Source organism: Hypomesus transpacificus, unplaced genomic scaffold (assembly GCF_021917145.1).
Source record: "Hypomesus transpacificus isolate Combined female unplaced genomic scaffold, fHypTra1 scaffold_31, whole genome shotgun sequence".
NCBI classification, from domain to species: domain Eukaryota; kingdom Metazoa; phylum Chordata; class Actinopteri; order Osmeriformes; family Osmeridae; genus Hypomesus; species Hypomesus transpacificus.
Window position 1 is genome coordinate 2,464,867 of NW_025813837.1, and position 21,914 is coordinate 2,486,780.

Here is a 21,914-nt window from a genome sequence, read left to right on the forward strand (position 1 = left end):
TAAACTCACAGGAGGCCCAATCACACGGCTCGTTTCTCTCCACGGTTGTGCTCACGTCTGTGTTGTCCTGCCCCGTCATGTTCGAGGTTACAGAGCCATGTGTTCCATCTGCAGACCACGCACCACTCCAGTCTAAGCTTCCACAATCACACTGAAAAGCCATGAATGCGTACCTGACCTATGTGTTTTGTTACTGTTTTAATATATTTTTATTATTCTATATTGTGCCAGGATTCACGATTCTTCTGTAGGGTCAGAAATGATCAAATATACTATATATGCTATTGTTTAGAAGACTGTTGTCCCTTTTAGTTTGTAGCTTGTTCACAAATTCTTCACTGATTATTTTTGATGGTATTTAGCTATTTGGGCTATAGAAGACTAGAGGTGTTCAAATAGAGGAGAAGCGTGTTCTTTCTGTTATCGCCACGGTCCCTGGTACGTCTTGTTTAGTGCTCTCTGATAGGGAGTGTTGTCCGTGTGAGCTAGAAGCTATTGTGTGTGATCTGTAGCGGCCCACGTCAACAACAAACATAATACAGTCTCAAGAGTGGACGAGGGGGTACTGATAAAAGTCATATTTCAGGCATGTTATTATCAGCCAGTTGTGTTAAACTGTACCCTAAACGGGGTCTGTCCAGTGGCAGACAGCCATGATTTGTGAGACTCTTGCAGGTCTCTGTCGGTGCCACGGACTGCCACCAGGGGGTGCTGAGCTGTTGTATGATGGAGGGCCTTGTGGTCTGTTCAGCTGAACCTCTGCCAGTGCTGCAGCGAGGGCAGGCTGGTCTGTCTCTGTCCCTGTGCTGCGCTTCGATACATTCCGTTTCCCCCAGGTTCCAGGAACCGAGGAAGTGAGAGAGAATAGACAGGTGGATCAATTCCGTTAACAAAGGATTTTGAGCACTTTTCACCGCCCAGTAGATTCATGATATTTTCAGTGGATGCCTCCGTGCAATTTTTCCTCAGCTAAATTGACAAAAATCTATTTTTTTTAATCACCTGAAGATGACTTTTATCATTCTTGGACACCTTGGAATAGATATAGATAGAATGTATGGGAGACCTGTTATGTTTGGCTGTCACACATACACTCCCTCCATAGATCTAACTGTTTGCTTTTATTCTGAAATAACCCTATCTGGAGTTGATGTTTCATAATTTATATAAAAGGATATTCTTTATTATCCAATTGTGAAATGGTTTGTGTTCAGTTGTGTTTGTTTAGGAAATGTTTAAGTTGTACGTTTTTGATAATGCTGAAATGTGCTTTGCCTTTGACTGGCTTGTTTGTTGAATAAAGAGGAAATAGGGAGATGTTGGTCTGTGTTGATATTCACCCCTTCCCTCATGTGACCAGAAACTTCCTTCTTCTATTATAGACTCCAGACAAGATATTTATCAACATAAGACACACTTTCAAAAACCCTCATATAGAATTGTAAACCTGTCAGGAACTGCATCTGTGGCTAGAGCTCGAATTCAGCTACCCAGAAACAAAAGCCTCGATTTGAAAGAGAAAATCGTCACAGACACCGGTGAATAATATGTTGACACTATAAATCCTGGCTGTCTGTAAGTCTGAGCCGATAGGAAGCTGTAGGCACAGGGTCACATACTAGAAAGCCATAACAAGTACCTGCCTTACAGGGAAGTGGATAGAACATGAAAGGACACGTCTAAAAGGGGGTTGAGAAAAAAAGAAGAAGAATGATCAGCACACAGGAAGTAGGAAATGAGATACAGAAAAGGTTTGAGTCTGACAAGCCGGAGAGGTAAAGTACAGATGAGAGAGCGTGCGAGGTGTGTGTGTGTGTATGTGTGAGAGAGAGAAAGAGAGAGTGTGTGTATGTGTGTGTGTGTGTGCATGGGGGAAATACAAACCTTTTTCTATGAAGCAAGGATAATGTCACTGAAGATAAAAAACTGGGATTTTAGCACCTTCAAAGCTGACACAGCCAGAATCAGTAAGTCTATCCACAAACCTGAACTCAAAGCTGCTCCGCTGACAGTGGGGCAGCATGGATGATGAATTTGTCTCCACGTATATCATAGCATCAGATGGATGGTGTACGCGGGTGTGGACGAGTGTGTGTGTGAGTGTGACAGGGCTTTTCTTTGGCGTTGAAGAAGTGTGTGTTGTGGGTGTGCCGTGTTGTAACACTGTCCAGGTGTGTGTACCGGTCTCAAGGTCTGTGCCTCTCCTCAGCTGTATTCTGTTTTGCTTTGGTCGATCAAACACTCGAATGTTCTACATTTCATCACTGGAAGATTGGGGCATCCAGATCCATTATGAGCACTATTGTCCGATCTTACTGTAAGAAGAACACAAGCTACCAACAAGCTGCCTGGAGATGTTGTAACGTTGCGTGTGGTGGTGTGTGATATAAGGAGGATCTGCATCTCTTTCAGCTTAGTGGGACCACTGTCCAGCTTTATTATTTCTCCTCATGTAACAGCATGCCCATCTAGCCTCGTCTCCACTGTGCTGCTGTCGTTTACACATACATTTAGCAGACACTTTTATCCAGAGCAACTTACAGTAAGTACAGGGACATGCCTTGCCCAAGGATACAACGCCATTTTACGCGGCCAGTAATCAAACCGGCAACCTTCGGATTAACAGTCCGACTTCCTAACCGCTCAGCCATCTGACCCCCCACCGTTCGCCCAGCCATGCACACAATCACAGGCGTGAAGGAGAGGTGCGGTTCGGCTCTGAGGAAAGGCCTACGGTTCACAACAGGAAGTTGATGAAATACCCGAGGGCTGGATGTGACTGTGCAGCTCTGTGTCTGTGCATGCGCGTGTGTGTGCATGCATGCATGTGTGCGTGTGTGCATGCATGCATGCATGTGTATGTAGGCCAGTGGAACCTATGTGACTACTCCTTTTTGCCAGTGCAGACATGTCCTTCCTACATCCTTCGATGTAAAGCTGTGTGATGATGACTAGTTATTATCAATGCAAACTGTACAATGACCTTATATGGAGGCCACATGAAATCAGCTCAAAACTACATCTGGCACTATGATTCAGTAAACTCATCCGTGTGTCATTTTAAGTTGTCTTCGGGTTTGAATGTCTTGTCAGGTGTGCATTATATTTTGTCATGTGTTCGTTAACCGGTCTTTGAGGTGACAATATTGAACCTGAATTATAGCAAAACAGCCTGATCTAAAGTCAGCGACTTCAGACTGATGCTCCAGGTCCCTGAGAATTCTTCAGGGACTTTCAGGCCCATATACTTGCTCTCATGACAAATCAGCTTCCTCAGAAAAAAAGTGTGGGTTCGTCCTCTCACTGGGTGCGGTGTCTTTCATCACAGTGTGTGGCCCCGAACCTCTTCCAAATGTGTTTGACGTTCCCGTCGTCGAGGGAGGATGCCATTAAAATAGACCAAATACCCTGAGTTCTAGGTGGGGGCCTTCAAAGTGTTGGTGTGTGCCAGCGATGATGCAAACACTTCCTGTTTATGAAACCAGAAGCCATCTTCTTCTCTTGTCCTCTTTCATCTAGCCTTAAAGGTTACGGTGAATTTCAGAAGAACTGAGCGAACGCAGACCCCTCGCAATCCCTCCATCTCCAGCTACCACCCGTCTCACACCCCGCCCCATCCCTCGCTTTCTTCTTCCATCACAACTGGAACACGTACACCTCTGACTCCCTCCCTCCCTCATAATCTTATTTTACCTTCTTCAATACTGACAACCAAACAAGTTAACGCTGTCCACACAGCTTGGTCGCTTGCCCTTATGTGTTTGGTATTGTTGGTTATATTCATCTGCTTTCATACTATGTCACTGTCTTCCCTCAACGGAACAATCACAGCTACGATCTTTTAGCTGCTTTAACAGGAAACGTGTCAGGTCAGCCAAGGGCAGCCTGTTTCCGATCAGGGTCACCACGCAAATACAATACATACGATGGCCCTCCTTTTCTCTCTCTCTCTCTCTCTCTCTCTCTCTCTCTCTCTCTCTCTCTCTCTCTCTCTCTCTGCCTATCTCTCTCTTTATCACGCCGTCTCACTCTCTCTCTCTCTTTATCACGCCGTCTCACTCTCTCATTTGCTAACTCAACGAAACGAGCTGCACTCAGCATGTTTCAGACTGCACGGTGAATTACAGATATCTGAAATTCAAATGAACCAAACAGGAAGACGCGACAGAAGAGGACCTCACGGACATCTGGTTTGAAACATTCACACCCAGATTGTGTGACTAACTCCATCCCTAACGCTGGTGTCCTCTTTCCCCCCACCCGTGGTGAACCAGCGCGGTCAAAGAGCGTGATGCCCGGGGAAAGCAGCCCTGGGTCGGGCTCGGCCGGCTCCAGTGGCACCCTGGAGAGGCCTGTGAAGGCTGGCTGGCTGAAGAAACAGCAGAGGTCCATCGTGAAGAACTGGCAGCAGCGCTACTTTGTCCTGAGGGGGACCACCTTGACCTACCAGAAGGACGATAAGGAGAGCCCAGTCCAGGTGAGAGGGGGGATGGTGGGGCCTGGGCTTGGCTGTGGTCGGAGGGCCTGGGGTTTGTGGGAGGGCCTGGGGTTGTTTGTGGTAAGCCCTGCGGGTAGTAGTAGGGGCAGTGGAGGTAGAAGTAGGGGTATGTGGTGAATATCTTCTTTTGTTCTCTGTGTGTGGAAGGATGTGTGGTGTGTGTGTGATGGGATGGTGTTTGTGATGGTATATGTGATGTGATGGGATGGTGTTTGTGATGGTATATGTGATGTGATGGGATGGTGTTTGTGATGGTATATGTGATGTGATGGGATGGTGTTTGTGATGGTATATGTGATGTGATGGGATGGTGTTTGTGATGGTATATGTGATGTGATGGGATGGTGTTTGTGATGGTATATGTGATGTGATGGGATGGTGTTTGTGATGGTATATGTGATGTGATGGGATGGTGTTTGTGATGGTATATGTGATGTGATGGCGCATTTATCCTGCATGTGTGTTCTGGGATGTATGATGTGTCCTGGGTGTGCGATGGAGGTTTAGGGAGGTGCGATGGAGGTTTAGGGAGGTGCGATGGAGGTTTAGGGGTGTGCGATGGAGGTTTAGGGAGGTGCGATGGAGGTTTAGGGGTGTGTGATGGAGGTTTAGGAATGTTTGACGTGATGTGTCCTGGATGTGTGTTCAGGGAGTGATCCAGCTGAGGTTCAGTAAAGTCAACGAGCTCCCGCTGAACTCAGACGACCCAGGAAAGTTCCTGTTTGAGATAATACCACGTGAGTCAACAAAATTCTCTTCCTCCCTCTCTCCATCACACTTTCTCTCTCTCTCTATCCCTCCCTCTCCCTTTCTCTCATCCTCTCGTTCTTTTTAACGGTCTCTCTCTAGTTCTCTATCTCTCTATCGGTCACGTTGAGGTCTATGTACCTTCGGTTTCAGAGGGCATGGAACATGTAAAACAAACGAGATGTAAACATGCCCTTGTGTCATTCTCTGTGTGACAGGCAGCAGTGGGGACCGTGAGCGCTGTCCGTACGTTCTCATGGCAACCTCCCAGACGGAGATGGAGGAGTGGGTCCGCTCTCTGCGACGGGTCATCGGAGTACCAACTAGTGGAGGTTTGCACACTTCAAATATCAGACACAGACTGAGTACTAAAGGGATAGATTAGCAGGGGCAAGTCTGGACGTGCGTCGCACGAGGCTTCACACTGTTATTTCATTGGCTTGTTCTATATGCAGTGGCAGGTTTTGTCATGTCTGGACTGCGAGTGTTTACTTCCCTCAAACCTTGTCGGTTTGCGAGGCTTTTAGGCCACACCACAGACCACATTCAGAGTTGCCCTCACTGCCCCACGTGTCTCACACACCCCCTCTGTCTCCCTGCCTGCCCGTCTCTCCTGCCAGTGTTTGGGAAGAGTCTTGGCGACACGCTGGCGTACGAGCAGAGATTCGGCTCTCACATGGTGCCCATCCTGGCGCAGAAGTGTGCAGAGTACATCAGAGAGCACGGCCTGAGCGAGGAGGGAATCTTCCGGCTTCCCGGACAGGACAACTCCGTCAAACAGTTCAGGGACGCCTTCGACGCAGGAGAGAGGCCCAGCTTCCCCAGGTGACTCCCCCCCCCCCTCCCCAGACGAGCGCTCAGAGAACGGGCACGCCGACACGAAAGACGTCAGCGTTTTTTTTTTCTTCTTGCGGCGGGGGCCAGAGAGAGAGATGAGAGAGATGGAGGGATGATAGCAGAGAGGAGGGTGCTACGCTCGCTCTTCAGTTCTCTGTCTGCAGCTGTGCCCACATCCTGTTCATCCTGACAAAGAGGAGGGGTGCAGTTTCTCAACACTCACACACACCAAAAAAAACTCACACCCTTCCATTTTTAGCAACGTGTTCACCAAGCAGGCACTCGTATCCATACATTTACATTTAGTCATTTAGCAGGCGCTCTTATCCAGAGCGACTTACAGTAAGTACAGGGATATCCCCCCCCCGAGACAAGTAGGGTGAAGTGCCTTGCCCAAGGACACAACATCATGTGGCACGGCGGGGAATCGATCCGGCAACCTTCTGATTACTAGCCCAACTCCCTCACAGCTCAGCCATCTGACTCCCTCCATACAGTCCGGGTAAACATTTTATCCTGCAAACTCTTGATCTGCCGCCAAGTGCTTTGTCCACAAGGCCATCTATGCCCCTTCCCTTATTATATCGTGTTTCTAAAGACAGTTACAATTGAAAAATAGAGGTAAAAGCCACGAGTACACACCAGATAGTGAAACATTGTCGAACCACATTGTCATGTGGGATTAATCAACAGACTGAAGAATCTTTTTGTGTTCTCTCTGTCATGGCCTGCAGTGACACAGACGTCCACACGGTGGCGTCGTTATTCAAGCTGTACCTGAGAGAGCTTCCAGAGCCGGTGGTGCCGTGGACCCAGTACCAAGACTTCCTGGATAGCAGTCGTTTTGTAGATCCGAACAGTGCAACAGTAAGAACCCATACGGTGCCAAACCAAAAATAGGCGCAGTGAATGAACATGAATGGTCTCTAGATAACATTTAGACAAATCTTAAACAAAGTAAAGACGATCAACAATTGAAAAAACTATTGTTTTTAATTTGTTGTCGGTTTAGGGTCGCGATAAGCTGGAGAGGCAGATCTCTCTCCTTCCCAGAGAGAATTACAACCTCCTCAGCTACATCTGCAGGTGAGCCTCAGCCCTCCTGTCACCGTCACAGTCTTCCAGCTCACCTGGACGGTCGCCCGCACATCGCCAGCAGTGTCCTGGTGTCTTCAGTTGAACATGTTGGACATCAGCTTTGGACAACATGTTGGATTGTCAGCTTGTGCTTGTTGTCGCCGGCCAGGTTTCTGTACGAGGTGCAGCTGAACTCCAAGGTGAACAAGATGAGCGTGGAGAACCTGGCCACGGTTATTGGGATCAACCTCCTGAAGCCTCAGGTGGAGGACCCCATCACCATGATGAAAGGTTAGTACTGTGGACATGTCCGAATCATTCACCGGACCAAATAGCCGACATGGGGTCACTTTGCACAGTGCCTGGTAAACACAGACCACTCCCCGACTCTGACCACTGAAATACTGTTAGAAGGATGCACTACGGCTGTGGTTTCCACATGCACTGTTTGTATGTGGCTTCAACATGTCAACGGGAGGATACTACTGCCTGCTTCACAGTTGCTTGTGGGGTCGTCTATGAGTTCTTCCTGCAGTATCATATATACCACAGCAGATGACACCTGATCCCAAAGTATGTCATAATCTCCACAAAATACACTAAGCAGCCTTGGTATGGTTCACAGCATGTATTTAGCAATGTGTACACAAGTTTGCACAAGCCCTCCATTCCAATTCACTTGTTGCAATGTGTCTGGCTAAAGAACAGACTATTCCTTGGCACCAACCACGGAAATCCTATTAAAACCCTGCACTTCTGTGGAGTAACTAAGCTTTCTGTACGCACCCTCGCGTGTCACCTTTGGATGAAAGCATCTGCCAATCGAATGGCCTGTAAATGTGTGCTTCGCATTGGCCCCAGGCACTCCCCAGATCCAGAAGCTGATGACTGTGATGATCCGGCAGCACGAAGCTCTGTTTCCTCCCTCCAAAGACGTGGTTCCCCCTCCGCCCCGCAAGAAGAACCCCAGCAAGAACACTGCTCCCCGCAGCTTTGTAGGCTGGGAGTCTGCTGAGGTAATAACCACTGCACTGCACGTCCCACAATGCATTGCTGCGACGCTCCATTCAAGGAGTCCAGTCGAGGAGTCCATTTAAGACCATTTCAGATGTTAAATACAGGTACTACTGTGGGTTCCCTCTCCCCCCCCCCCCCCCACCCCCCCAGTGTGAGGCGTCCCTGTCTGAGTCGCCAGAGGAGGAGGAGGACTCGCCCCCCCCGGGGGACCAGCAGGGCTTCCCAACCTCTCCTCTGGACACCCTCCAGCCCCTGCCTTCCTCCGGGCCGGACCCCTGGTCTGGGAGCCCCCGCAAGCGCACCCACACCCTCCCCAGCTTCAACTGCCCCCTGGCAGGGGTGCCCCGGAGGACAGAGGCCCTAAACCGCTGGAGCAAGATCCAGGAAGTGTGTGAGGAGAAGGGGGAGAAGACCCTGTCAGAGGACATCTTTAAGATCCTGGACCTCCACAGGGGCTCCCTGTTTGGGGGGGATCAGACGTGCAGGACCCCCAAAGAAGAGGGCGACAGAACCGAAGCCAGGAAAGGAAGTGATGTCATGGTTGCCCCCGACGATGCCTTCCAAGTGAGCAGTGACGCCCAAGCTCCATCCCGACAGCAAAGGCCCGCGCTCCTGTCAGTACCAGTGTTAATGCCCAGGACAGACAGCAATGTTGACCACCAGACAGACAGCCAGAACAACACAGCTCAACTCAACAGGTTGGTACCGTCAGCAAACAGTAGACAGGTGTTAGATAGGGTTGTGTGTACAGCTTAGTGGTAAAACCATCTGACTGTTGGTCACAGGGTTACAGGGTCCAATCCCCACCTGTATGAGAAAGTGTCTGCAAAATGAATACAGGACGTTGCATTGTCACACGAGTAAACACACACACACCTCACCCAAACAAGGCCTAACACACTCCTCACCCCTCCCCCACCTCTCTCTCTCTCTCTCTCTCTCTCCTTCTCTCCCTCTCTCTCTTCCTCTCTCTCTTCCTCTCTCTCTCTGCCTCTCTCTCTCTCTCCCGTCCTGCAGTCTTCAGAGGAAGAACGCGGAGCTGAGCGCCACCGTGGCGGAGCTCCAGACGGCCTTGGAGGCCGAGCGTCAGCGAGCAGCTGCCCTGGAGCTCCGCTTGAGGAGCGCGGAGGTCGGCCGGGACGAGGCCCAGAGACGCACCCTGGAGCTGGACAGAGAGGTCGAGAGACTACGGGCCGGAGAACCACAAGCTCCCACATAGAGCCCGATCACCCAGCCGTCCCAGAGGGAGCTCTGATGATCTCTTCACCACGCATCTCTTCGCCGCGGGCTGAGTGTCGATGCACGCTGTCCTCATTCATCTACGCTCATTCCAATGGTCCCTCTTTCGAAATCAGATCCAGGGGTCTGGAGATTGGGTTGCCAGTCGATGTGTTTGTTAGACAAGAGATTCTTAAAGCCGATCACCTGGTGGTATTATTGTAAGCTTCACATTTGATGAATTGCCTGTCTCGTTGCTGTTGTGGATCAAAGGAAGTATTGTACGAGTAAAAGAGAAAGAAAGGATGAATGTGTTTGGTTTGACATTTGATGAAGAGTTGGTAACCATGCATATGTTAATGGTGAGCTCAGGTCATTGCTCCATGGAGCAAGCGTAGATAGAAATATTTCAATTTGTTTAGAACAGTCACACTGTGATGAGCAGTTTCTGTTTTGGAATGGCATACTGATTCGCTCATTTACCGTGGTCAATATTATGTGTGAAATTAAGTAATTCAATGAAATAAACAACTCTTGATTGACTGGCACTCCTCCTTTGAAACACTTCAGAAAGAACCAGAAGGACAGAGAGAAACCGGGAGAGGAGACACAGGAAGAAAAAGAGAAAACAGAGAGAAAACAGAAACGAGAGAGCGGAGATGGAGGAAGTTCCAGTATGAGAGAATTCCTTCCCGTGACAGGGTCATGGCCCTGATAGTGGGTCAAAACAGATCGGGTGTAGGTTGGGGGCAGGAGAGACGCCAGTGGGAATGTTCCCTTGTGTCAGGACGTTCCCCGCAGGGGCTCGCGTGCTTAGCGGGAGAAAAAAGAAAGCGAGAGGAGAGGGGGAAAAACGGAGCAGAGACAGACAGAGCCAAGGCGGTATCAGGCGTTCTACGGCCGAGTTGGAAGGTGGGAAGGGGGTTTAAAGCGCAGAAGCGTTGCGTAAGGCAAAGCAGAGAGATAACAGTGTGTCTGTCAACTGTCAGTCTGGCGGCTGATTGGCAGAGGAAGGAAGGCTTGGTCACTTCCCACAGCTCTGGTCGTGTGTATCAGCAGTTCATCAACACAGGTCAGGGGGCGGGAGAACTGGAAAGCAGAATGCCAGGGTCGAAACAGACGGGCGATTTCGAATTCACGTCAACACATTGAAACGACTGGCACTGGGGGCGGGGGGGGGGGGGGCGGGGGGGCGGGGGGGGGGGGGGGGGGTCAGGATATGGTGACGGTGTGATGTTTACGAGTCGAATCCATCGCTTCTTCTCCAGGAGCGGTGATCCTGCTCAGGAGTGAGAGGGAACGGGAGGGCCGGCCCCCCAGACAGATGAGGTGAGAGCGGAGGAGAAGGTTGTTGATCACCCAAGAGGAATTCCCTCCTGACTCATTCGGGTTCCGTCTCTGTCACCTCTGACTCTCTGCTGTCCATGTAATCTGACAGGAATGCCTTTTCGGGGGGCTGAGCGGCCCGCGCTCTCCCGCCTCGCCTCTCTGCTGGCCGTGGCGGAGCGTGGCATCCGGAAGCCGCCCCGTCTCCAGAGCCTTGTGAGGTACAGGCAGTCTGGGGAGATGCACGTCCTGTGTCGTCATCCTGGGGTCCTCTGAGCCACCCTGGAGCCTCTGGGGGTTCCAGATAACCCGTTCCTGACCCTCCCTGACGTTGGTGTGCGGCGGCAGCTTACAGTACCAAAAGAGGAAGTCCACTTTGGTGGAGAGTACTTGAGAGAGGACAAGTGATGTAAGGGTGTGGTGGTGGGGGTGGGGGTGGGGGGATAATGAGAATATTGTTGCTACTGTGGATCATTGTACGCACAACAAAGAGCTGTGTTCGTCTCTGTGTTTTCCTGTCATCACACTGTCTCTGTGCTCTCAAACTGTCAATTCTTATTAGCTTATTTGTGAAAAACTAGGCATTGGAAAATGTTTTTTTTCCTCTTCATAATTTGTTCTGAATGTTTTACAAAGAGACAGCCAGCCCTGATATCTTGAAGTCCTTCTGATTGGGTCTCACACCTCATTACATTTCCATTTCCTCTGGCCAGACACAATCACACAGACATATTGAAGATCAGCAGACCTTTTACATATTTTGTCAAACAGAAATGGTCAATGGAGCAGACTCCGGTCTGTTCACTTCCACCATTTACCAAACAAATAAACATAAGAAGAAGAAGACCATCGCCGTGGTTCCCACCCAAACAAAATATCGCTTCCACAAGGAAGAAGCTACAGGACAATGTTTACAAAGTCCTCATTAAGGAAGTTGTGAGATAACGACACACACACCACACACACACACACACACACAGGGACAACACGAGCCCTGAGAAATGCAGAGGCTACCATATCATAGATAAGGGACAGAGAGAGAGAGAGAGAGAGAGAGAGAGAAAGAGAGCGAGAGAGAATGCAAGGGAGAGAGAATACACAGAGAGAAGCTACCTAAGAGATGCCTATGCAATGTCGAGTGAAGCAACGCCACGACCACCCTTCATCCGGAACACCAACTGTTGAAACAAACCCACATCAAAAGGTGTGTTTGAGGATAAAGGTCGTAAGAAGCAGACCGGGAGAAGATCCTCTGTGTAAGGAGCCACCACACACAGTGAGAGGAGCACCGACCTCCTGATCCTTCCTCCAGCTCCTGGAGTCAGGAGCAGCACACCCAGGGTCAACCGCCAACAACCAGCGGATCATCGACGCGTTCGTCTCCAACCTTTGGATTAAGGATTGCGAGATTAGACTGCGTCACCGGGGGTCCTTGTTGGACAGTCCTCGTGGATATACAGCCCTCTCCATGGCAGACGTTAGGGTCTCCGGGTTGTCTTTCACCCAGACCCTCACACCCCTGCTCCCTCTCCTGGTTCTCCTCCTAGGGGGGGCCCTCTCTGGCCAGGGGAGCCCCATCTCCCTCACCCCTCAGAGGCATCGCCTGGCCCCGGGACTGGGGGATGGGCAAGGCGGGGTGTTAGACCCCTCTCTCCTGGAGCAGGACAGTAACGTTGACATGCAGAACCTCCTTGAAAACCTGAGGGGCCAGTTTTTAAGCACCTTCAACCTGTCGGGCCTGGGGCCCCCAGCCCCGGGCCCGGGCTCTGCTCGCGTGGAGCCCCCTGAGTACATGATGGAGCTGTACAACCGCTTTGCAAACGATCGCACAGCCATGCCCACTGCCAACATCATACGCAGCTTCAAAAACGAAGGTAGGAAACTGGTTCCCTCATCAGGTTTTTATGTGGAATTCCATCAAAACATATTCAAATAATGAGTTAAACGTGAGAATAACATTCTTCTTGTGCATGCTTAATTACATAAAATATTTTCCCATTTCTACTGTAAGAAAATACAGGAAACATTAGAAAAATCTTTCCAGATATTGGAAATATTTTATATTTCAGCTGGTATACATCAAAACACAAAAGCATTTCATTACTTGTATTGAGGTCAACAGTAAAAAATGTATGGATTTTCATCACATGAGGCGTCGTGTTTTATCTTTAGCGTTAGATCACAGTGTTCCTGTCTCTCCTGCAGCCTCGTCTCCCTGCAGCGTCGGGGCCCAGAGCGTGAGGGTCCACCCTCTCCTCTTCAACATCTCCATCCCCCACCACGAACGCATCACGGCCGCCCAGCTGCGCCTCTACACATTGGTCCAGACCGACCGCGACCTCTACGACGGCGTAGACCGCAAGGTCACCGTCTTCGAGGTGGAACGGCGGGACACGGACGACAACAAGACCGGCGAGGGCGAAGCCCGCCGGGGGGACGGAGGAGGAGGAGCCGGAGGAGAAGATGGGGCGGAGCTCGTGGCGTTGGCCTCGCGGCAGGTCTACGAGACAGACAACGGCTGGGAGGCGTTCGACCTGACCGCCGCCGCCCAGCGCTGGCGTAGGTCCGAGTACGGCACCACCCACAGGCTGGAGGTCCACATCGCCAGCCTGGGGTCCGAGGACGCTGGTCGCCCCGCATCCGAGGGGGGAGGCGGCGTAGGACGAGGGCGGGGTTCCAGAGGAGACATGGAGATCGAATCCAGCCCGGAGGACAAACACAAACCCCTCATGATCGTCTTCTCCGACGACCAGAGCGGAGACCACCGCGAGGACAAGCGCGAGCTGAACGAGATGATCGACCAGGAGACATCGGAGGCGGTGTTCCAGGAGGACCTGGGCCTCAACGGGCTGTGGGGGGAGCCGGGCCAGCCGCGGGACGACGAGGACGACGAGGACGACGAGGACGACGAGGAGTCCCTCATCCAGATGCGCTCCAACCTCATCTACGACACGGCCTCCAGGATCCGCCGCAACGCCAAGGGCAACCAGTGCAAGAAGCAGCCGCTCTTCGTCGATTTCAAGGACATCGGCTGGGACAGCTGGATTCTGGCACCGGCCGGCTACGAGGCGTTCGAGTGCAGCGGCGTGTGCACCTACCCTCTCACCAAACACGTCACGCCCACCAAGCACGCCATCGTGCAGACGCTGGTCAGCATGAAGAGCCCTCAGAAGGTGGCGCGGGCGTGTTGCGTGCCCACCAAGCTGGAGCCCATCTCCCTCCTCTACCTGGACGACACCGGCGTGGTCACCTACAAGTACAAGTACGACGGGATGGTGGTGGCGGAGTGCGGCTGCAGATAGGCCACGCCCCCCACGTCGGCGGAGAGGGAGAGAAGGCCGCCGCGGGCGTCTTCCTGTGGGAAGAGGAAAGGACTCATTAGGACGGAGACGTGAAGCGAAGGACGAGCGGAGGAGAGGTGGGGCTGTTTTATCTTTCGTCTGAAGACTTTGTAGAGCCGCCGCGACCTGAATCTGGTGAGAGGACTGAGAGGAACCGCTGGAAGGAACTGACGGTAGGAGATGTGGCTGTGGGACATGGAACTCAAGGACAGAGATTGACCACGCTGCAGGAACGTGTCAGCTGTTTTGTGAACGCATTCAAGTTTAGTTTGTAATATTCCCTTTGTACAATCTGTGCCGGCACGGGAGAAAAGTAGCTCTGACTGTGCCGAGTGCCGTGATCTGACAGGCCTGTCTGGACCTTGTGGGAGCGTGGGCTCTCCTACTTCAACTCTGATCCTCACACTCTCGTCTTCCTCCCCTCCTGTCCTCCTCCTCCCAGACCTCCAGCGCTGACGCCCTGAGCGTGCAGCGCCTGCCAATCTGCTCTTCATTTGGGCTGCCTCTGAACCAGGCATCCTAAGGGCGGCCAGCATTCTGATTGGATCTCCTGGCTTTGCGCCCCCCCCCCCCGCCCTCCCGAGGTTATCTCTCTCCCCCTTCCCGCCCCTTCCCACTTCAGCCGCGGTCACATGCCATGCGAGCCTCTCCCACTGTCCTCCGCTCCCCCCCCCCTCTCTGCGGCGATAAGAAGGTGTTGGAGCCGAGAAGCATGCGTGCTGCCACTCAGTTCTGGAGGAGTGGACGCCCTTCCCTGCAGCTTGGGGGTGCTGGGAAGGGTGGGGGGACAGTGTGTGTGTGTGTGTGTGTGGGGGGGGGGGGGGTTATAGGGAAGAGAGCTGTCCAAATTCCTGACCAAACTGGCTGAACTCTCTGTCCTATAGAACCTCCATTCCTCCCCCGCCTCTGTCCCACTCTCTCTGTCTCTCCTTTTTCTCGTCTTTCAATCGCAAAGTCGAGTCCTCTGTTTGGACAGCTCTCAAGGCCGAAGCGTGAATCAGAAGAGACCCTGTGTATGTCGTCATTCAGAGTCTCCCTGACATGAGGCAGGAGAGTGGACATGAAAAAACACACTGTGGGCGCCTGTTCCTTTGTTTTTGAAACTATGTAACACAGACAGACCTCTGCTGCTCAAGTTATTTTAAAACTATTTATTTACTAATTTATTGATTTTTACTATGGTAAATAGATGAATATGTACAATGGTATAACGAGGATATACACGCGTTGTTGACATAGTCACATTGATCCTGAGGTGATTGCCGTCCATTCTCCCCTGCGTTTGTGTTGTTGAGTTTGGCCAAACAAGAAAAACCATGGGCATTTAGACAGCTTCCCGATCACTCATTTTCACACGAGTTCACATTGACTGAACCATCTGTGTCTGCAGTTCGCTCTTCCCAAGCACTAGACAGATGACAACTTTTGCTCCCAATTATGCTGGGAAGGGGGCAGGCAGCGTGATGCATGATGGTGACAGGAGGGCTGCAGTATCAGCACACACAGGCTGTGGTTTACACACATCAGGCAAACATAGAACCATGGGAAACAGACTGGAAGCTCGGCTAATGAACACAATGGATGGGTCTGAGTGACGGACACCCTGACGATCCACAGACACATGCGGGGCTGTGGAAAACAAGAGTTTCGCTGCAGGGCTATGTTTGCTTTGCTAAGGGGCAGAGAAGCCCCACTGTAAACGTGCTTCCGGCGCTATCTGTGTTTTTAAGAACGTGCCTCTGTCTGGTTGACCTTTTTCACCCGAGAATGTACCGACTTAGACCAAGGGTATGTACAGTAAATAAACGACTACGCTCTAAACGAGAAAGCTACATGTGTGTTGTCGTGTGTTCACAGACTTGCTTGTATTTTTTTTACTGAACTAGCACAGTAGAAAATATGGGAGACCGACAACTCCTAGAGAAACCAGACAACGTGTACTGTGCACTGGCACAATGTCTGTTGGGGTGGGGGGGGGGTCGAGCGCATGCCAGGCTTTGTTGGCACGGTGATGCCCTCCAGCCTCCCCCTCCCTTCACTGAGGGGGCTTGTGTCCACAATGTCAACACACCGAGGGGGGAAGGGGGGGGAGAAAAACCGCAGTGTTTTGCTTTCCTGAGCAAGTGGAGCGATGGCCAGCATTGCGGCTGGTCTGTGACTTTCCCACAAAAAAAATAGAGTCCTGTCAAATTACTAAAAAAATACTTTCATTTCAAGTATTGTGTTCATGGGTCATTTGAAATGTCTGTAGGTTAGGAGGAATGTTGTGACTGGCTTTCCCGAGAAAGACTCGTCACACTGTTATACAGAAACTACAGTATCATGCAGTCCTGTCAAAGCGAAAGCTGCTAGATTTGGCAAGGTCACACTAATAACAATGGCACTGAGGCTTTTGGAAAACAAGCACAGCAGGAAGCAAGAACTGACTTCTCATGTCAGATGAACGTGCGGGTCATCTAAAAATGTCTGTGGAGCAGAGGGCAAGGACCCCGGCCAATTACTAGATGTCAACAGGCTAGCATACCAGGATTAGCATGTAGTATCGCTAATTGTATATTTATAGAACGACTGAAGAAATACAGGCCACTGTCAGCCTCTGGCTAGGGTTCATGAAATATGTTGAAATGGGAAGTCTTTGTAACACTGATAACTTATGAATGCATAACAACATATCTCTCTCCTCGCACACTATGATATGGTTATATAAATCTGCAATAAAACACGAGGCCCCCTTCATTATCCCGGTCTGACTGTTTGTGTATAAGCGTGGGTGGTTTCATGCACATCTCATCTGGGAGTAATTTGCAAATGTGCATTAAGCAATAGTAGCCGTCGCACTTTGAGTGTGCAACAGCATGTGTAGGCCTACGTGGCCTGTTTACAAGCGTCGAGATCATCCCTTCTCTGTTTCTGGGAAAACGACCTCTGGAGAAGAACGGATAAAAGAGATGAAAATGCACATCGCCGATAAAGAAACGGAGGGTATGATTAAAGGGATCGAGATGCCAAGGCACTCTTCCCTTCTCTTCTGAGGAGAGGAGGAGGCTGAGGGGGACACGAACGTGAGGAACATTTGTGAGTATTTACATGGGCGGAAGCCTCCTAATTGCCTGTAATAAGGACATGGGAGGATAGGCGTATGACGGAGGGTGCTGCCTCTATTCAGCTCGTCCTCCGCCGATTCCCAGAGATAACGGGCGGGCATGTGAACCCGGGACGAGGGTCCGGAGGATGTTATGCTGAGGCCACTCTGGCGTCCGAGCTACGTGGCGAAGTTACGTGTGTCGGAGTTCTCCAGAGTCGTTACAGGGGAAGGCCGCACCTTGGCAAGAATAAACATCACGCTGCCGCGCCCGGCTCTTTCACAACCTGTGATGGCGGACACAGGGGCGTGGTAACATGGTGGCCAGGGGGGGCCACAGCCACCATTGGTCAGAGAATGGCCAGCACCCCCCCAACCTCACGGCAAAAATAATAATAAATAAAACCCCTCCTGAACAGAAACGGTATAAAGCTGAAATAAATGCATTTGCATTTTTTTCATCAAGTCGTCTTATATTATCATTTGTCACTTACGCTACAAGCCCCATATTCGCAACATGTTGGGCCATGCCCCCATCAACAGCGCAAGACACAAACCAACGTGCATGCATTCTTACAGCGCTTCAATGGAGACTAGCAGCTAACCACTGGATACCGTTCGAAAACTGCTGCTCTGAGTGATGCAGTGTGTGAGTTTTAAAATAGTCGTTTTTGATAATCAAGTGCCACCCCAGATAAAAGACTGGCCAGAGCTGGACCCCCCCTGGCTACGCCCCTGGGCGAACACACACACGCTACTGACCTTCCCTGTTTCAGTATGTTAGACAGTATGAACATGGGCTATATACATGTACATGTGCTGCTGTCACACAAACGGTAATTAGCACAGACAGTGGTGACCACTTTTGCTTGATCGTGAATGGGGAACTTTCTGTGTGTGTATGAGATTGAGGAAGAGAGAGAGAGAGAGAGAGAGAGAGAGAGAGAGAGAGAGAGAGAGAGAGAGAGAGAGAGAGAGAGACAGCAATAGTGTGAGAGAGTACAGTATATAGTTATAGACGTCTGAGAGATTTGACTCAGTGTTGGGAGTCAGATGGGAGTCAGATGGGAGTCAGATGGGAGTCAGAGGGCTGAGCGGTGAGGGAGTCGGGCTAGTAATCAGAAGATTGCTGGATCGATTCCCCGTCGTGCCAAATTATGTTGTATCCTTGGGCAAGGCTCTTCACCCTACTTGCCTCGGGGGGAATGTCCTTGACTGTACTTACTGTAAGTCGCTCTGGATAACAGCGTCTGCTAAATGTAATGTAAATGTAAATGGTGACCTCTAGTGGTGCATCAAGGAATCTCTGGCGTCAGTACACAATAGAGCAGTGGTTCTCAACCCTGGTCCTCAGGTAACAGCTGTCATGTATGCTTTTGATGTTTGTTGGCTCCTACACACCTGAATCAAATGCATGTTCGTTACCGGGCTTCTACAGAGCTAGATAACGACCCATTCATTTGAAGCAGGTGTGTTGGAGCAGGGAAACGTCTAAAACATGCAGGACAGGGGTTACTTGAGAACCAGGGTTGAGAACCACTGATCTAAAACATGCAGGATACGGGTTCCCTGAGGACGGGGTTAAGAATCACTGCAATAGAGTCTCGATTCACAATGTTTTATGTTGCTTGGCAATCAAAGTGCTTCTCAAAGGCCACCCATAAGGTAAACACATCAGATGACTAAACAATTATCTCCATTCAGCACCAAAAAGGCATGGTTTTAACTTTAAAGGATCCCAGAGGGGCTTTCTGAGGAATTTCAGTGGGAGTTGATCGCAGAAATCATTGTAGGCAGCCCATAATGGAATACAGCTGTTAACGTTGCATGCGGCAGACAAACATGAACTTGAGTGATTGTCTTGACGTAGAGAGGAATAACTGCTGCAGATATGTGTGAGACAAATGTGACCTTGACCACAAACATAAGGTGTTGAAACGGTTGTTCATTATTTGTAAGGACAACAGGACAAAATACACCCATCTCACAAGTTCACAGTATTCCTCCTGAAATGTACACCCCTACACACAAGTTGTAACAAGTACAAATGTAACAAAAATGCTGTATCATAAATGAATCAATGGATTCAATGAAATGTTATGTTCAAACAATTGGACGTAAACAGTCTTTGTAACTGATCCGAGTTGGTGTGTGAGTCTCTGTTATACAGCTCCCATGGTAGTCACATGAAGTATAGCAGGCTTGAGCAACTTTCAACTCTGCGATCTTTCTCTTCGAAACACCACAACATCTGTTTGATTTATGTTGAGGGACCAACGCTCCTCTGGTCTGGAGCCAAGTGGAACTGATATGGCCCCAGGAGGATTCGGACATGCATGGAAGGTTGCCCGAAACTCTTTCTCATCATTGACTTCTCACAATCACGAAGATGATTGGATTTTAAATCTCAAAAAACATCCAAAGCATGAGTTTGAGGTTAAGGCAGAATAATACCCACTCCTGGTTTTCGTCAAGACTTCCAAAACATCTGGTTTGAGTTTGGCCAATGAATACAGCCCTGTGGTCGATGACACTCCATGTTCCCAGACGAATAAACTGACTCAAAATCCCAGTCACTGCTAGTTAAGCCTTCAACTTTAACGGAACAGGAGACATCTACAGTTGATGCTATTTGTTAGACATATATTTTCCTTCCTTCATCTCTGTCCCAAACATGCATACATGAACCAAACATTTAAGTAAGACTGGGTAATAAACTATTATGAGATTATGAGATTAGATATTTGGGGTACAATTCCACAGTGCCAGGTGCTCAGGTATCTTGCCAAGGATTGGTGGAGCCAGAGAGAAGCTCCTGTTGCCATGGTGCCACTAAACCAAAAGCACCCGTCGGTGAGGTGAGACATTAGTTGTGTTGGATAGATGCAATAGATATTAAAGGTGTTCTTCAGACAAACAACAGTTTAACTGACCATCACAATGCTGTTCAGATCAAATGCTATATGTGTTTAATGTGTGTTTGACCCTGGCATTCCCAAACACGCCACAGAACAAAGTGTCATTTCAGTGCAGAGGGGTCCTCTTAGTTAATTTTTTTAATCAAGGAGTGTTGTCAAGGGGCCCCGGGCAAAATGTCTCTGGGTGCAGTTAAATTGAATATAATAGATACGATCAATCGGAGTGACAAAACGCCATCTTGGTGGTTGAAATGCCTCACTGTACAGGCATCCAGTTCAACCTGCCCCATATCAGATAAACGGTTGTGATTGACTCTGCACTTTTCATGCCAAAGGCATGTTTGAAAGGGTGTCCAGACCCATCCGACAGAGCAAACGAACCAGGATCTTATCGATTGGTCGGTTTCCAGGCTAGGTGATCCTGGTCCCACACAGCCAATCCCAGTGTACGAAGTAGGGGGCGTAGTTTCCTCTGTACTTGTGGTGGTGAGTCTGGTGGAAGGGGGCACCGCCCATGCAGGGCAGCAGCTTGTGGAAGGCCCAGGGAAGATTGTAGTCACAGTGGTCCTCCACGGCCAGCCAGGTGTTGAGGAGGTGGAACAGGGCCTCGCTGAGTGGGTGGCAGCCCACCAGGTGAGCACTGACCAGGGCCAGGATGAGCAGGGAGACGAGCTCAGCTGGGCTGGCATCTTGGGCAGCCAAGGCAAAGGGAGTCTGGTTCTGGTGGTGAACATAGTGGACCCATCGATACAGCCAGGGTACTCTAGGGACCAGAAAACAGGTTCAGGCACTGTTCCGGTTCTTATTTCCTCAAAGTTAATGAGTGCTAACATATATTTTTGGATGCTGTTTTTTGAAGTAAATGTATTTTGGGTTTAGCACCATATAAGAGTTACATCCTGGAAAGCACCCAACTCTTCCAATACAATATTGAATATCATATTCCTACTAAATACTGACTATACTATACTGTGCACTACAGGCCTAGATATTTTCGAGGTGTTTCGAATCAACATGTTTATATTATACATATATATTTATTATATCCCACCAGATAGATAAACCCTACAGATAGATAAGCCACTAAAATGTAAAACATCAAGCGAGCCAACTTTGCCAGTTTAAAAACTCACCGGTGCATGGTGTAATGCCATGCAAAGAATAGCATGTCAAACAAAAGTAAGCTCACGACGACTTCGAAGAAAAGTTGATTGCAGGATGGAGCGAGCTCGGGACACACTGGAGTCCTCAAACTTTGAAAGAGCGCAGTTGCAGGAATAACAGTTGAAACGTATTTCAGCAGTATCCTCAAAAAACAATCCCACCATCGACGCATACTTTGCGTTTCAGAAGTCTTTGTGATTTTGTATGAATTGATCCGCGGCCAGAAGCATCCAAGTGTCTCAAGTGCCAGGAAAGGTGCGCAGAAAATTAGGTGCACGAGGAAAGCGAAGACAGCGGGTAGGTAAGGAGAAAGGAGTATCTTCTGTCGTCCTCGCAGGTTATTCCAAAGTAGCTGGAGACTGGAGTACTCCGTCAAATAATCTGAACGTCCATATTCAAACGTTATATTCATGACATTAGCACCAACCATTGTCTCTTAATTGCAGAAGTTAGATCCTGCTTTATAACATGACGATAACGCTGGTCAAACGACGGAACTAATTGCACCTTGAAGTTCTTTAATAAAACGTTTATTTTAGAGTATAACAACTAAATAACCGTTTTTATCTGCCTGCGCTGCTAATAGGCGCTGACTACTACAATGGTTGGGTGGGAGGGTCTCTGCAGAAGAAAGATTCCCGAAAATAAGCAGTGCTCAGGATGAACTGCTATGATTCAGCTGTTGTGTA

General features: G+C 49.7%; 3 protein-coding genes across 4 annotated transcripts; 2 read left to right on the forward strand and 1 right to left on the reverse strand.

The window, feature by feature from the left end:
• Positions 1 to 1,561: 1,561 nt before the first annotated feature.
• Positions 1,562 to 9,936, forward strand: arhgap25 (Rho GTPase activating protein 25). 2 transcript variants are annotated; one of them, XM_047016029.1, is made up of 11 exons: positions 1,562 to 1,775; positions 4,275 to 4,477; positions 5,148 to 5,235; positions 5,464 to 5,577; positions 5,866 to 6,070; positions 6,817 to 6,949; positions 7,095 to 7,168; positions 7,329 to 7,450; positions 8,021 to 8,175; positions 8,327 to 8,874; positions 9,194 to 9,936. In XM_047016029.1, the coding sequence occupies exons 1-11, from the start codon at positions 1,736 to 1,738 to the stop codon at positions 9,393 to 9,395; spliced, it is 1,884 nt and encodes a 627-aa protein (XP_046871985.1). In that variant the 5' UTR covers positions 1,562 to 1,735; the 3' UTR covers positions 9,396 to 9,936. The 2 variants fall into 2 exon arrangements, with proteins under 2 accessions (XP_046871985.1, XP_046871984.1); XM_047016028.1 differs by having other exon boundaries at positions 1,565 to 1,967.
• Positions 9,937 to 11,176: 1,240 nt separating this feature from the next.
• Positions 11,177 to 15,889, forward strand: bmp10 (bone morphogenetic protein 10). Its single transcript, XM_047016031.1, has 2 exons — positions 11,177 to 12,594; positions 12,926 to 15,889. The coding sequence occupies exons 1-2, from the start codon at positions 12,189 to 12,191 to the stop codon at positions 14,020 to 14,022; spliced, it is 1,503 nt and encodes a 500-aa protein (XP_046871987.1). The 5' UTR covers positions 11,177 to 12,188; the 3' UTR covers positions 14,023 to 15,889.
• Positions 15,890 to 18,748: 2,859 nt separating this feature from the next.
• Positions 18,749 to 21,833, reverse strand: ch25hl3 (cholesterol 25-hydroxylase like 3). Its single transcript, XM_047016045.1, has 2 exons — positions 21,195 to 21,833; positions 18,749 to 20,824 (listed from the first exon to the last, which is right to left on the reverse strand). Exons 1-2 carry the CDS (start codon positions 21,653 to 21,655, stop codon positions 20,473 to 20,475), a joined length of 813 nt encoding a protein of 270 aa, XP_046872001.1. The 5' UTR covers positions 21,656 to 21,833; the 3' UTR covers positions 18,749 to 20,472.
• Between the last annotated feature and the right edge of the window lie 81 nt (positions 21,834 to 21,914).